Source organism: Poecilia reticulata, linkage group LG1 (genome assembly GCF_000633615.1).
Source record: "Poecilia reticulata strain Guanapo linkage group LG1, Guppy_female_1.0+MT, whole genome shotgun sequence".
Lineage (NCBI taxonomy): Eukaryota > Metazoa > Chordata > Actinopteri > Cyprinodontiformes > Poeciliidae > Poecilia > Poecilia reticulata.
Window position 1 is genome coordinate 27,098,875 of NC_024331.1, and position 16,744 is coordinate 27,115,618.

Here is a 16,744-nt window from a genome sequence, read left to right on the forward strand (position 1 = left end):
CAGGGCTCCGACGACACGATGAGAAGTCGTGATCGCTCTGAAGTATCCGACTGGGAAACTCTGGGGAAGACACGAAAACGATTTGGTGGAGAGATGAGGCAGCAGAGGAAGCTCCGCTCAGTGAAATAAACGTATCAGCATTTATCCAGTAAAACTTTGCTTTACGTTTGGACCAGTACACTGCAAAAACACAAAGTCTTACCTGGCATTTTTCACCAATCTCTCATGCAAGTATCTTATTACAGTTGAAGTTAGAAAATGTCTGCACAGGTTTCAGTTTTTTGCTGGTGCCGATTTTTTTGACTGAAAAGAAAGTTGCTGAGTTGGGAACAGTAGAGTGACTATTGTTAACTACAGACCTGCGGAAAACGACGGTGGCTGATTTTTAGACATTTCCCAATAAGATCGGCTTCACATTACGCAGTTATTTTCAAGTTCGCTTCTCATTTCAAGTGAAATAAAATACTTGCAGTAGAAACTAGACCAAAGTTACTTGGTAAGATTTTGTGTTTTTGTAGTGAAAGGAGCGTTACCGTAGCCGTCAGACTTCAATCAATCAATCAATAAAATTTATTTGTGTCACATTGAAGCAGCAAAGCAGTTCAAAGTGGTTCCGATCATCAAAACACAAAATTCAACAATTTAAACATTACTTATTGCCGTCATTATAAATCAAAATGCTGATTAATGTTTCATTGGTTATGTTTCAAAGCAACTCCAAACTGTGCGGTTTTGTCTAGATTTAAAGGAACTCAGTGTTTCGGTTGTGTTGCAGTTTTCTGGACATTTGTTCCAGATTTGTGATGCATAGAAGCTGAATGCTGCTTCTCCACGTTTGGTTGTGGTTCTGGTTTTAGCAGAGCAGAACCAGAACTAGAAAACCTGACAGGTCTGAAAGGTTGACTTGATCAAATCATTAAATATTCACATCCACGCTAATCACACAATCACCTCCTTTTCCTGCTCACTACTGCTGTTGTGCATCTTTTAACACATTTAAATCATTGTTAAAATAGACTAACATATAATTTAACCAACATAGTTGCATTTTAATTTAAAATAGAAACAAAAAAGCTAATTTTAGAACTATTATTGAACATTACATTTCAGGGTTTCCCCCAGTGTATTATAAGCCTGGCGGGCTACCAGGCTGTACTTGTGCCCCCACCAGGCTTAGCATTGCTGATTTATTGAAAATATTGTTAAATTTAGCATTTTTAAGTCTTTATAATTGGTGTTCAGATATTAATCTTCCAATAACACATAATTACCAAGTGATATTTTCATGTTTCCTGTCAAACTGTAAACATTTTTTAACTCAGAAACACAGCAGGCCGAATAACCCAACCAGCTTAGCAAGTCTTCTGGGGGAAACTTGCATTTAAATTGTTTTACTGCGATCATGTTTTCTTCATAATTCAGAGCTGAGGCAGAGCTTTGGTTAATTAAAACGTTTCCGTTGATTCCAGCGGAGCTGAAATGCCGTCAGCTGCCACAGATCTTACTCAGAAGTCTATTACGAATCCGCTGACAAAACGCAGTCGGGTTTGAAACCCGCCACCAAATAAATCTCCACAGAAACCAAGACTTTTTTAAACTAAAGAATAAAAACTGAGGACGAGTATCTCACAGCAGAGATGTGGTGGAGTGAATGCAGTAATGATTCACCTAAAACACACAGATTTAAAACTTGACCATTATCAACCGGGGTGGCACGGCGTTTTTTATGCACAAGTGATTATTTGTGATGGTTTCTCCTTGTTCCCACCCTGAAGGCTTTCTATGATGGGTTCGTTTAACCAGGCAGGCCTCAGAAGTTTTGGAAAAACAAATTGGCTGCAGCCAGAGCCCAGCTGCTGCTTTTGTGAACAGAATGACTCATTTGGCCATAATCGGCCACAAAGACACCGACAGCTCAGGGGTGGGACTCTGTTGTTTCTGGGGCAAAAATAGCTGGTTAAGGACCAACGGATCCATCGGGGAGACGGGTTCCCACAGACACATCCCGAATTATTTCTGGAAGAAAAGATGCTTTTAAATGACCGTTGTAGATAGAGGGGAAAAAAAGAAAAAATTCCACACAAAAAAAGAGACTTTTTAGATTAATGTCAGGAAATTTCCTTTAAAAAAAAAAAAAGAAAAAAAAAATCAAAGGAATTTGTTTTTTGAAAAGTTGAAGATTTGGTTAAAAGAAATCAACTCAGAAATGCTTACACTGATCTCAGAAATTTTCTAGAAATAAAAATAAGAAAATTTCTTTGTTTAAAAAGTCAAAACACAGAAATACAAAAACGTAACATTTTGAAATTAACCTCAGAATTGTTGTAGAAAAAAACATGGAAATTTCTCAATTTGAAAAATCAAAAATTTGCTTGAAAAAAAAGAATTTAGGTTAATTTCCGAAATTTCTAGAAAAATATTTCAGTTTGAAAAGTCAAAAATATGCTAGAAAAAACTTAAAATTTTAACCAATTTCAGAAATTTTCTTAAAAAAAAAAAACATTTTTCAGTTTGACAAGATTTGCTAGAAACCAAATCAGAAATCTTTATCTCAGAAATTTTCTAGAAAAAACATGGAAAATTTAGAATTTGAAAAGTCAAGAAATTGATAGAAAATAAAACTGAAATTTTGAGACTAATCTCAAAATTTTCTGAAAGAAAACAAAATTTTTGGATTTGAAAGTTGAAGATTTGCAACTAAAAATCTCAACATTTTGAAATTAATCTAAAATTTGATAGAAAACATGAAAATATCTGAATTTGAAAAGGCTTCATATTCAAGTCATTTTTTAAAAGAACTAGATGGTTTCTTATTTCTAATAATATGATGGCGTCCTCTAGTGGAGAAACAAAGTAATACATCACTATCAAACAACTTAATCGATTCCTTCAGAAAATCTACATAAACTCACAAAACGCTGTTTGTTAGAAAATTAAGACATTTAATCCAAATCCTTACTAAGGAACACTCTGTACAAGGTTAGCTTACTTTACATTAAAAAAAAATACAAAAACAAGTAACCACAGTTAAAACCACGTAAGAGAAGTCACAGGTTAATTCAACACAATATTGGAGTGTTGCGCTCAGACAAACCAAACAGAATATTGTTAAAGTGACCTGTTAGCATCCCAACAATAAAAAATAGTGTAGAAATTTAATTAAAAACTAAAATAAAAATGTCACTTATTTCCAGTCTTAACTTTCCTCTGCAGGCCAGAGGAAATGTAACAGGTTTACTCTGAGTGTTTCTGTGCAACTTAAAAATAATGTTTCACAGCACAATGTAACAGTTTTAAAGACTGGACATGTTCCTCTTACTGAGAAATGATTCCAGAAATTAAATCCAAAGTGAATCTTCCAAGTCCCAGCCTCTTCACAACCAAACATTGATCTTCAGACAACAGATAAACATCAGTTTAATACACAAAATGAAAACCGATGTACGTCTAGATAGAAGAACAAGGCATCCAAACCCAGATAAATGAGGTATATTATTGTCCTTCTGTCAGGTTCAGCCCTTCATCACTTTCATCCATCCATCTTTCCTGCTTCCTCAGAGCGTCCAAAAACCAAACAAGAGGCAACAACAGCACATTTCCAGCCCAGGTAAGAAAATCGATCTTAAAGGAGAAACGTCGCTCCATCACATGATAAGTCACAGGTTACAGTAACGCGGCCTCCACACAGAAATCAGAGCAAATTTCACATTTATTAAGGAAATGCTACTAAGGAGATGTGAAGGTTTAGAGGAGAGGCCGTGTCAGTGTGTCCATCTTGGGGCAAATGTAGAATGAAAAAATAAAGTAAATTTCCACCAAAAAACTTTTTTTGAAACTGATGAAATTTCTCAAGTTTGAAAAGTTAAAAATGTCCTTGAAAAAAATTCAAATTTTGAGATCTCAGAAATTGAAAAATTGCTAGAAAAAAAACTCTGAAATGTTTAGATTTTCTAGACAAAAACGTTTTAAATTGAGTTTGAAAAGTCAAATATTTGCTGCGGAACATAAACTCCAAAATTTTGAGATTAATCTCAGAAATTATCTAGAAAGATAATTGTGGAAATTACTCAGTTTCAAATTCAACAATTTTCAACTTTTGGAAATTTTCTAAGTGTCAAAGGTTCTCAAGAAAATTTATGAGATTAATCTAAAAAAATTCAGATTTTTTTCCCAGAAAATATTCGTCTTTTCAAACTCAGAAATTTTCAAATTTTTGTTTTCTATAAAGTTTTAAGTTTTTTTTGGTGGAAATTGTGCTCCTCTTTTAGATTTAAATATGATGGTCCTAATGCGCCGTCATGTCATAAAGTCTGAATACACAGAAAAACGCCTCATTTCAGAACAAAAAACCAAAGTGTTAATGATTCTGCAAAGGTAAAAAAAATCAACGATCTGATCTGAAATCTACTTTCTTTTGTGTCTGCTGTATCCAATCAGAAAGATTTCTCAGATTAAAGTCGTCACCTGCTGGGCTTTTTGTTGATTTCTGCACCATCTGCTGGGAAAAAAATCCCTTCCTTCAACTTCCACTAAAACCATCAGCAAATCCTCCAAACTCCATGAGACAAAAATAACTTCCTGTCATCAATGAACCCAAATAAAAATAAACAAAACACCTCAAAATAAAGGTAATGTTACACTTGATGTTCCATTAAAGTACAAAAGACTTGATGTTCTCATTTGAACAGCATTTAGGGAGAGGGTCACAAGCTCAGCTAACACGTTAAAAAACATACACTGAAAAAAGAGAACAGGTGATCCAACTTAAATATATTTAAACTAATTAGTCACAAATAATCAAATTAAGCTTAATCAAGTTAATTTATTAGGCTTATTATGCATTTTCAGGTTAAACAAATGTAAATAATGTAAGCTTGACAAACTTCATTCAATTATTGGTGACTAACACATTTTTTTTTTTATGTTGGAGCTCCAGTCTCTTTTTTCAGTGTAGGATGTCCCAAAAAACAAAGTGTAAAACTCACTGACATTGGATCATCATCTCACTTTCACAAACGGCTCCCAAAATTACACGAATCCCATAAAAAAAAAAGACAACACTGTATATATAAAACAATTTCTACAGCATTTATACATATTCTGCATTTTTCAGTGTCAGTGGTTTTCCTTTATATAGCAGAACCATGAAGCTAATCCGCTAGCTGCTGATATTATTACGACTCTAATCTGCAAACATTCCTAAAATGTTGTCATTCTAAATAAAACATGCAAACCTGTGAAACTATTTGTACCACTTTGTAACTCCGGTTCTGACGGCTCAATCTGACATTAGTCGCAGCTGGATACAACCCAAGTATTCACATGTGTAATGGCTGATTAATACTGTCCTAGTCCAATCTTGGTTCATACTGACACTTCCTGAGTCGGAGAGAAACACATCCGGGAGACGGAGGGAGAATCCTGCCGAGAAAAGAGAAGCAGGAGTTTAAATTCCACCTCAGGTCAAACTTTCAAACATCATACGATCCACACAGGCACACAACAATAGTTACAAACTGAACCAACAAACAAAATAATGTCTGGGAATGTTTTTCCAAATATATGCTGTATTTAGGTTCATTCTGCTTTAAACTAAATCCAGTTTATCTGTTTAGAAAATCTCAAACTCTGATGGAGACTGAAACCGTAGGCCTTGGATCGGTTGAAGTGAACTTTGAATGCGAAGTGTTCCAGAGACCGCTCCAAAAGCAGGAAGTGGACTATAGAGCAGAGCATTCTGGGTAAATACAATCAAAACGAGCACAAGAGTCTAAAGCTAGAAGGAGAAATGGCTCACGGTCTTTTATCAGACAAAAGAGAAATACTAAAAGTCTGATGCTACTCCATTTCTGTTTACATTTTGCAAAGTAAGAAGTTGTGCTCATGTCTTCTTCAGAGGTTTTTGTGTCATTTCCTTCAGTGCAGCGCCACCACAGGCGAGGAGGGGAACAGTTTGTTCAATTAGTTTAGATCATGTGAAACAGAGCAGCTGAAAATGTAACAAATGTTGCAATTTTAGCCACAAATCAAACCGATTCCATCGGCTTGAACATGTTGTAGGGAACGAAGGAACAGCTAATTTTAGTCCAGTCTGTCTTATCTGATAAATCTTCATACTCCGGATCTACCTGTGGAGAAGAAAGTTAATCTCTTCCTTCTGATTGTTTGGAATTTATAGTGAGTCATATTTTTTTTCCCCCCAAGAGAAGAAAAACCGAGTGTCCAATTTTTTCCCAGAAAATCCATCAGAACTAAAGAAGAAGAAACTGAAGCCAAAAGCTCGACATCTTGTCACACTTTGTAGATTTAACTTTTACAACAGAGTCAATCAAACGTTTTGTTCCGTTGGCGGAAATGTAGATAAAAACTGCAATTTTAAAAACTCAAGCAATGAAAATCCAGCCGGTATTATCTCAAAAAACCTAAACGTTCTTCTTCCTTTCTGAATGTGTTGGGGACAAACTAAAAAAAACCATGAAAACAGCAAAGGTTTCTGTGTTTCACAGCACAAACAGGTTTGAGTTTGTCATACCTTAGAAACCTTCAGAGGTTTGTTTTTGTGAAAGATAAAATCTGGATTTTTAACTACAAGTCCTGCTTTCCCCATGACAGGACCGGCTGACGGACTGCTCACCTGCAAAACATCAACACAGAAAACGGAGGTAACGGCAGGTAGGGATGCTGTCACAGTGCCCCCTGGTGGATGATGAACAACAATGCTTCACATTATTACAGAGCGGTAAACGTTTGGAAACTCAAAGCTCACCGACTGGACGAGGAAATTTTCTTTTCCTAGTTTTTTTCCAGCGGCTTCGGGCGAGATGTGTCTCTCTCTCATCTGCTCGCCTCGAGCTTTTCGCTAGTAACACAGAAATGGGTAAAAGAAAAAAGCAAATAATATCAGAATTTATGATTAAAAAGGAAATATATTTGTAAAATAAGTCAACTATTTAGTAAAATTATATTCTTTACGATATAACTGAATGTGTGTTGCTTCTTTAGCACAATGCAACGAAGCATTGTTGCACATTACAAACACAGCTATGAATACACAATGTATTTTATACCAACACGAAATCTAGAAAAATTGCAAAGAAGAGGAAAAAAACATTAAATAAATATTTGAAAAGTGTGATATTCATTTATATTAAATATTGAACCAAAATGCAACTTTTTGCCTTCAGAAATTAACTAAGTGTAGGGCTGGACAATATGGCTGAAAAGCGTATTCAGCGAATTATATCAATAATTTTAATCTTTTTTTTTTTTTATATGTGAAATACTACCAAACTGGAGATGTGATCTTTCCAGTTTTATCCACAATGTTCACTCAGCGCCGTTATATTTCATCTTCAAGCAGTTATGAGGCACGGTGGAGAAACCTGAACCTGCTGCTGTGCCAATAACTCAACAAGGTGTTGCTAGGTAACCAAAGAATGAGCGAGTTGCTAGTAACCAAAGAATGAGCGAGTTGCTAGGTAACCAAAGAATGAGCGAGTTGCTAGGTAACCAAAGAATGAGCGAGTTGCTAGGTAACCAAAGAATGAGCGAGTTGCTAGGTAACCAAAGAATGAGCGAGTTGCTAGGTAACCAAAGAATGAGCGAGTTGCTAGGTAACCAAAGAATGAGCGAGTTGCTAGGTAACCAAAGAGTAATTCCACACACTTTGCTTAGCTAGCAGAGAGAAGTTGAGCAGCTAAAATCTTTCCTTTGCCTACATCTCCCAGAATGCTATGTGGTTCTGGATCGGAGTTCAGTGAACTTAACAGATGTTATTGATATTTGTTACGCGTCTGTCGCGATATATATCGTTATTGATTTATTGTCCAGCCTTATTCTCAGCATAAAGGCAGCTGTTCTCATAGGTTTGTTAGAGAAAAATCAGAGAACAAACATCAAGCATCATGAAGAATAAGGAACACATCAAACTTTGTGTTTGTCCAGCAGTAAAAATACATCCTGGCATTTATGGTTGCAAAAAGACAAGATGCACATTTCTTACCTTGATGAGGCCACCAAAGGAGCGGGAACGAGGATGCTTCTTACAGGCGGCTGTAGGGAGCAGATGATCCTCGCTGGATGTTCCTGACTGAGTCTGTTTGACGAGCTGGACAGAAACACAAAGGTCAGAAACATCCAACGTTTGGCTGCATGGTGAGCAGCCAGGTTTATGTTTCCATTCTGGACCAGGGACCTGCAGGCTGCAGCCCTTTGGACCTTTCACAGTGGACATCAATAACTTTGGCAAAAAGGAATAAAACAGTAAAGATATAATAACAAATGCAGGTTTGAGCATTATTTTCATTTTTGTGAGATATTTGCAGTAAATATTGACAAAAGAATGGCACTAAAATAACCAGTAAAATTTATTAATTTTTTTTGTCATTAGGTTGGAAACTTTGTTCATTTTCCAAATCAGAAATCAGCTTCACATTCGGGCATTAGTTACTGCATCTAACAATTACTGTAATAATACCACCACCACTTATTTTGACGATTAATCAGATTTAAAAACTGGCACAACCTACACATTTTTCATCAAGCCGCAATCTTTTCTATACAATATTAGAAATACATTAATAAAAAAAAATAATTCCTTTTCTATACTCTAGTTAATTATTAATTGATTACTAAATTAGTTGACAATTTTTACAATAATCGATTAATCATGATAGATTGTTTCAACCCTCCTTCATATAGCACCATTTTGGTCTTTATGGAACTCTGTAAGCCAGAAACCCACGGTGCATCAAGTGGCTATTTGAGTTGAATTCACTTTTGCTTTGATCACCTTGAAGTCGTTAAGATTTTTTAATTCTGTGTTCTGGGACAAACAGTCACACCACAAAGTTTTCTGAACTCAACCTGTCGGACGAGTTTCTTCTTCTTGGCGGAGTCGGGCATGTTCTGGTGAACGTGTCTGAAGAGCTCCTTCAGCGCCTCCTCTGTGTACTGCTGAGCAGGCGACTGACTCTGCTCCTGCACGGCGCAGCCCGGACCGGCTGTCCGCTTCAGAGCCGGCGCCGTCCGCTGGGCAGGAGAGCTGCTGCTGCTGCTGCTGACGGCCAGCAGCTCCAGGTCATCCTGAGGCCAAACAGAGAAACTTCACACAGGACGCTCAAGCTTTACGTTTAAAAACAAATCTGAAAATTCTTGGTGTTCTGATGGATCGGCATACAAACGCTTTTATTTAAGTTAGATCGTCATTAACAGCCGTATGACATCCTGACTTGGTGTCAATACACTTTTAAACCACCACAATTCATATGTAGCCATATAGTGCCATTAAAAGCAATTGACTTATTTTTATTTTTTTTTTACTACTTTTACCCTTAAAAACGGGCAAAGTGCAATCAAATTCTGAAGAGGAAATCTCTCGTCTTTCCTCCATTTGGTAAAATGTACATTTATATTTGAGCAGAACGGATAATTACTTCTGTTGACGACAAAATAAAAAGAATAAGAGAAAAATTTGGCTCTTCAAAAAACTGACATCGATGCTGAAACTCGTTTGAAGCAGTAAAACTAAGAAACGTTAAGCTCACCTTACTCTGCAGAACCTTGGTTCCGTTAAAATGGACCTTGGCATATTCCCTCAAATAGACTGGAGCCTGAAAAAGCGACAATAATCAGGAAGTTAGTCATGAGAGGAACAGATCAGCAACCCGCCACACGTTTCTGGTAACGCCTGTTTGCAGCTTGATGATGGATCACCGATTCACTCAGGGCTGGAACTATCAATTATGTAAGTAATCAATTATTCTACTGATTAATTTATAGATTATTCTGACGATTCATGAGATTAAAAAAATGTAAATTCTCCAGGTTTTTCCATTTAACCACTTAAGTCTTTGTAATTTACTTTCAGAAATTCATTAAAAGATGCAAATAACTCAGCGGCTTTTCAAAATCATAAATTAAAATGTTATTTCTAATGTTATTTAGTGAACACTTGATCATTTGTAGCAAAGGATTTATCTGCTATTAAAAGAAAATACTTTTTTTGAACTAATAAATGACAGAAATAGTGCATAATAGTACTTGAGGAGTACTATTACACTCGTCAAATACCACTTGACGAGTTCTGGGTAAAAGATTTTGTCATGTAAAGAAAGTTTTTGTCTTAAATGCTAAATTCATATATATTTGTACAGTTTTGACCCAATTACTGCTCTGATTGTTTTGTACTTTCAGCAAATCCTCATTTTTAAAGTCTGCATACTCCAGATAATGATTAATCAATTATTAAACTAGTTGATATCTATTCCTGTAATCGATTAATCACGATTAATTGTTCCCAACCTTCAGCTCACTAACAAGATAAAGTCATTTTGCAGAGTGTGTAGAAAGCAATCACCCTGAAGAGCTTCTGTGAATGCTTGATGAGGAAGGCCATGCTGTTGTTCAGGTTCTTCAGATTGTCTTTAAGGTCTCCGGCTGTCATCTGGAGGCAGGAGAAAGAGTCAAAACACAACAAACTGCAGCACTGCACAGAACATGTCAATGTTTTAATGCCAAATGTGCAGAAATGTGACATTTAGGCCTTATGCACATGTAACCCGGTCTTTATAAAGACAAATATCGCTGTCAAATAGTTTACAATGTAAGTCAGTATACACAGGATCCATTTCAAGAAGGTTTTCATTCATATAACCTTGCACAAATTCGTCTTTGAGTGTTGTTTTAAACATGCCAAACCCATAGGGGGCAGTGTAGCACAAAGCTAAAACGTGTCAGCCAATCAGACTGCTTCAAACGACCACCACTTCCTGTTAGGAATTAAACATGGAAGTTTATTTATGTAGATAGATGCATATATTGAACTACGTTTAAAAGTTTATTAACATATAAAGTTATTAAAACTAGAAGATGTCGATGGGGAAACATGTCAAAGCAGATATGTGGATATATTGGTGCATTATTTGGCACCAAATCGCAATTTTCCACAAATAAACACTCAAACATAAATACAGAGTTTTTAGAAACAATCATTTTCATCAAACATCAAACTGGGTTTTTGTGTGGATGAAAGCCAAAACAAATAAAAATTTATTTATCTGTTCAAATGTGGACTTAATGGGTTGTATTGGATATTTATCCCATCTTACATGTCTGGGCCAGAGGACATGCGGGGCAAACATGAGCGCCAGGTTGTAGGCAGACATCTTGTTCTTGTCCTGCTGCTTGGCGGTGTGGTAGAGCAGGTCCAGCAGCAGTTTGAGCAGCGAGCGGTTGGCCTGCGGCAGCAACAGGAAGAGGAGCTGCAGGGCCTCGATCTGACGCTCCTTGTTCGGAACCGCTGTTTTATTTCCTTTTTCATCAAACAGAGTCATGTCTGGAAGAAAATTTGTTTAAAATGTAAACGCCCATCCTTTCTGTATGATGGCGTATCATTGGAGATAAAACAAACAAAAAAATAGAATTAAAACACTCACATATTTTCTAAAAAAAAAAAAAACAGAAATTTTGAGATTAATCTCAGAATTTTTTTAGAGAAAACCTTGGAGTTTTCTGAGTTCGTAGCAAATCTTTGAAAAGTCAAAGATTTGCTACAAAAATTAATACATTTTCTTTAAAAAAAAAATCTGACTTTGAACAGTTGAATATTTGCTTTAAAAGCTCAGAAAATTTCTAGAAAAAACTTTGGAAATTTCTGACTTTGAAAAGTCAAGAATATTCTGCAGAAAACCTCAGTAATTTTTAGATGAATCTCAGAAATTGTCTAGAAAATAATTTGGGAATTTCTGAGTTTGGAAAGTTAAAATTTTGCTTAAAATTTTCAGAAATTTTGAAATTTATCTAAGAAATTTTAGAGAAAAAACAAGAACATTTTCAAGTGTAAACATGCTTCAGAAAACCTCAAATTTTGGGAAAAGTCTAAGAATTGTTTTTAAAAAAAAAAACAAAAAACATGGAAATTCCAGACTTTGGAAAGTCAAAAATTTGCTTAAAAATGAAAAAAATATGAAAACAGCCATGTTTTTTGAGATTTCAGAGATTAATCTCAAAACTTCTTAGTGTTTTTAATGGAAATGTACTCTTCCCTTTTCCCTTCCATTTAAAATGGCCTTAATACGCCGTCGTATTTCTGTGGCTAAAACCACGGGAATCATATTTCTATATATTTCTTTCACAGCTTTCCGTGCACGGCTTTTCCTACCGGCTATCTTCAGGTGCACGTGGAAGTGTCGGTGTGTCAGCAGAGGCTCCGGCAGCTCTCCCAGAAAAGTCTTAAGCAGAGAGGCAACATCGTTGGGGTGAAACTCTCCGGCCTCCAGGTCGACGTCCGCCCCGCCGTTCAGCAGCTCCTTCAAGGCGTGCTGCCGAAGGCTGTTCCCCGGCACCCGGAACAAACCCTCCACATGCAGATCTGAGCAGAAAAACATTGCACCATTTCAATTTGAGCAGAGCAAATAAATATAATAAAATGAATATTTTGTTAATTGTTTGAGACAATTTGGTATTTGATCAGAATCTGAATGTTTGGATCCATGTAATTAGATTACACCATTAGATTACAAGAACGTCATTATTAGATTTCTGCACATTTTGCATGTCAAAATTCAGAAGTTTTCCCAAACATTCCTATTATTTTAGATGATTTACAAAGTCTAAAAAAATCTGAGTTGGGTAGTAACTAACTACACTTACTCAGTTACATTTACTTGAGTAACATTTTGGAAAAAAAATAGTTTTAGAAGTATTTTTACTAAACTGCACTTTTTACTTTTACCTGAGTAATTTTATTATGAAGTATTTTTACTCTTACTTGAGTAACATTTCTGAATTTTTTTACCTACTGAGTGAAAAACAAACATGTTTTAACCAAAAATTCACCAGACAGACACACTCCTGCAGTTTCTGTTAAAGTTTGATAAAAAATGTTATTGAAAGAAACTGATTTGGAAAAATGTTTCTTTTGCCTGATTTTATTATTTTGTAATTATGTTGTTTATATTAGTTATTTCCATTTTGCTCTTTAAAATACCTAAATTTCCACTTAACTTCATATTTCTGACCCGTCTGGTAATGGGATTTTTAAGTATTAAATGACGTTTTAATCAGTTACTCAGTACTTGAGCAGACTTTTTACCAGATACTGTTTAATTCGTACTTGGGGCCTTTTTACCTTTACTGGAGTAAACATATATTGCAGCAGAGCTACTCTTACTTTAGTGCAATTTTTGGGTACCTCAGACTTCTACAGCGCTCAGGCTTTATATTTAAAACATTCAAAATATGGAAGGAAAACAGATTAATTGATGCTTGGGATATAAAAAAGAAACCAAAAAAAACATTTGCAGTGAAACATTTAGACAGAATGCAAAGTTCAACACCAAGATCCATAATCTCATCACTAACTGCTTAGGGGTGAAAATACGTAAGAACACAAATTATCATACCAATAAAACAAAAGCTCCTTTTTATTTATCTGTTTTGAAGTCATTTTTTACTGCAGAGAAAGACGAGGTTGTCCAAAGCTGGGGTGGAAGAACTAGCAGAGTTTTATGATGTCTTACTTTTGCTGAGGAACTCAATGAGCTGATAGATCTGTGCGATGCAGCTCTCAGTCAGCGTGGTTCCAAAGACGACGCCTTTATCTGTTAAAGCATGAAGACGCATGAATTAATCAGTCAAAATTTAACGTATTAATTGTTTTATTTCTAATACATTCAGTTTTTTAGAACTCATTCCATATCCATTATTTTTTTCCACTTTAATCAATCAACTATTCAGGTGGAAAGACAGTAATCATGACCACGTGATGCGAGTGGTTTTTACCTTTTCGCTTAAGGAAGTTGAAAGAGCGGAAAAAGCCTCCATTTCCACTTGTCGGGGTTTTGGGACAATCCTCACCGAGGAGCTGGGCGAACTCGGTCCCAGGAAGGTCGATGAGCCGAGTTATGTTACTGAGCACAAGCTCCAGGAACACGTCGGGGCTCTCGTGGCGGAGTTTCTCAACAAAAAAATCTGGGTTGAAGATGACGGGCGGTCTGACAGAACAAGAGGAGCCGGGCGACTCCTCGCAGTGGGTCACCATGCTTCTGAGAAGGAGACGCACAACAATCAGGCAGGAAGTTAACTGAAGGTGAAAGTGAGATGCGTGTGTGTTTGTGACATCTTTAACAAAAATCGTTTTTACATTTCCAATTTCACAAAAAGAAAGTGGAAAGACATTAGAGACAAAACGGGGATAAGATTCTACGGAACCCAGTGGTGTCCAAACTTTTCCCAAAATGGACCAGAATCCTAAAGATGAAAGTAAGTAAGTCACTGTATATTTATATCTCTATTTAAAATGGAGTTAAAATTAAAATAAAAAATACTTTATGCCCAAGTCTTTCCATCAATTAAATTTGTCATTGAAATTCTTGTGCTAAAAAATAACAAAAGTGCCCAAAGGAGGGGCAAGACTTCTAAAATCTGGACCTGCAGTCAAGAGACACAAATGATCCCAAACGGTCCCCATGCAGGCCGCACTTTGACCAACAGACCTAATCTATAGTCTGTTGCTTATTGCAATGCACAAACATGAACATCTTGTACATGTTTTCAAACTATCCGACTCAATAGACCCTTTTTTAAAAAATATCTGCTCTGTATTAATTTTTTTTCTATAGTAAATTTGCTTTGAATGTAAAACTATTATTGTTTTTCTTAACCATTTTGTAATTACAGGTCACAAACTGTATTTCAGAAGAATTTGTTCAGTTTGTAATGATTTGATTCTGTTTTAGTCATTTCATTTATCTTAAACACTATCAAAGAGTGTTTTGGACCCCTTAAATAAAATACTGCCCTTTACACACACAAGAACCAAATGCTAACTTCAGCATCGTCACCTAAAACTGACAAGACCTGCATTTTCTCATTTACATATTTTGATAGTAGTAAGCATTAAGATAAACCCCAAACTGTATCCGGTCTCGCGTTTTATTGATAAATGTCAGGCCAAGTCAACGTTAGCAAGCTAACCGCAATGCAGTTAGCTTCTCTTGAAACCTATTATTGCTAATCATAAGACTACTGCGCAAAAAACTGCCATAAGAAACAGCTAACGTTCAACGTAAGACCTCGGAAATGTTGTCTCTTCTCCAGTGTTGGAACTGACAAACACCTAATGACGGTAATATTGTTGATTTACCTTCTATTTTGCGTGCTTTCGTCAACATCGTTCCCCGCAGCCATGTTCAGTTTGAATCCTGCGCTGTTGTCCCTAAAGCTCCGCCCACTTCAACAGCCATTGGTCAGTTCTTCAACGTAGGTGGCACGTAGCGACTCTGATTTGCATGTAGCTTCCTGTGATTGGTCTGTTTGAATTTACTGTTTGTCAATACAAAAGCATGAAGTTGGTTATAAAATTTCGGGCATTAATACTATTATCAATGCTCCTTATTTACAAATAACGTCAAAGTAAACTATACAAATCACATTTTGTCATTGACTCCCTTTATTTTGCAGGATATGCTTTCAGTACTGTCAAATTGTGAAATGTTTTCAGTTCAGATAACACTTTACAAACTTATTCGCGAAAATGCAAATCAATATTTTTGTCCAATAAGTATGACGAATTGTTAATGCTAAATACGTACTTACTGACCAAGCAAGCCGATAAAGTTGACATGCAGGTCATGGCTATACAACAAAAACTTGAGTGTAGCTTAAAAACAAGAATTTAAATTTATTGAGGGTTATTTTACACAGTTCACACAGGTTCTAAATTATATACACCAAATCAAACTGTGGAAAATATATTCAAATAAGAACTGCCTCAAATAATGTGATACCTACATACACCCTCACTAAATGTCCCTTCACACATTGGAGAGAAACCACACAAACAGTACATTTAGGAATCAGAAATGGAGCTCCGTTGAACCTATCCAAGTTTGCTCATTTTTGGCAAAAAAAAAGCTCTTAAGTTCAGTCCATTTCTGCAAAATGTATTTTTGTAATATTTTAGCCTGTATGTGAATTAGAGAAGATCCACTTTTAAAATTCATTAAAATTCACCTCTGAATATCACTGCATCATCTCTAAAAGTGGAGCAAACAGCTTGTCTTTCTCCTGGAGGCGTGATGTTTCTGTGGTGAGGAAATTGGGCTCCATATGCTGGTCTAATCCAGCCCAGGTGGTTCTGTCCGCTTCTATTAGACGAGGTTCCTGCAGGCCTAATCTGAATCGGAGAGCAAAGCCGAGCCAGGGTGTAATCTTAAGCTTTCCTCCAGATCACAGCAGAACCACGCAGGGAAACTCTGGCTCTCATTCTGAGACCTGTGCCCCGAGTTAGAGAGACTTTTTGTTGTTTCAATAAATGTGTGTGGAGAGAATAATCGCAGAAGTGAACGCCTCTAAAACCTTTTGTCAAATGAAAAATAAAGTGCAGAAGTCACAACAGAAATTCACTGAATGAACCGGTAACAGAATTAAATGCAGAATTTTCTTTTATTGTTTCAAAGTTCGATTAAAGTGAAAAATAAATCGTATTTTGAACAGAGTGAATCAGTTTTTATTAAGAATTCAGAGAAATGACAGCTGGCAATATAAAAATAAATAATATCCAATAAATAAATTAATAAATACTATAAATATTTTATTTTTAAGGTTTCCTATGCGGCTGTTCAAGTCTAACTTTTATCCAGACTTAAATTCATACAAATGTAAAAACATACAAACGAATCTTATTTTTTATTGTGGATGGATGTATGTGTGAGTGCGCTGTAAAAACACAATCTTACTAAAT

At 36.0% G+C, this 16,744-nt stretch overlaps 1 protein-coding gene across 2 annotated transcripts; it reads right to left on the reverse strand.

Moving 5' to 3' along the window:
- Positions 1-5,067: 5,067 nt before the first annotated feature.
- arhgap19 (Rho GTPase activating protein 19) lies at positions 5,068-15,257 on the reverse strand. 2 transcript variants are annotated; one of them, XR_001776002.1, is made up of 12 exons: positions 15,146-15,257; positions 13,783-14,045; positions 13,521-13,601; positions 12,161-12,370; positions 11,109-11,335; positions 10,358-10,444; positions 9,546-9,611; positions 8,866-9,084; positions 8,003-8,107; positions 6,767-6,859; positions 6,635-6,696; positions 5,068-5,421 (listed from the first exon to the last, which is right to left on the reverse strand). XR_001776002.1 is itself a non-coding variant. In XM_017301738.1 (12 exons), exons 1-12 carry the CDS (start codon positions 15,187-15,189, stop codon positions 5,365-5,367), a joined length of 1,554 nt encoding a protein of 517 aa, XP_017157227.1. In that variant the 5' UTR covers positions 15,190-15,254; the 3' UTR covers positions 5,068-5,364. The 2 variants fall into 2 exon arrangements, 1 of the variants encoding a protein (XP_017157227.1); XM_017301738.1 differs by lacking the exon at positions 6,635-6,696 and adding an exon at positions 6,533-6,634 and having other exon boundaries at positions 15,146-15,254.
- Positions 15,258-16,744: the final 1,487 nt, after the last annotated feature.

What these genes read in the sequence shown, in the direction of transcription:
- arhgap19 (XM_017301738.1), bottom strand. Translation starts at nt 15,189, where the DNA reads ATGGCTGCGGGGAACGATGTTGACGAAAGCACGCAAAATAGAAG. An exon ending in GAAAGCACGCAAAATAGAAG is followed by an intron (nt 14,046 to 15,145) that starts GTAAATCAACAA and finishes TCTCCTTCTCAG; the next exon opens with AAGCATGGTGACCCACTGCG. An exon ending in CAACTTCCTTAAGCGAAAAG is followed by an intron (nt 13,602 to 13,782) that starts GTAAAAACCACT and finishes ATGCTTTAACAG; the next exon opens with ATAAAGGCGTCGTCTTTGGA.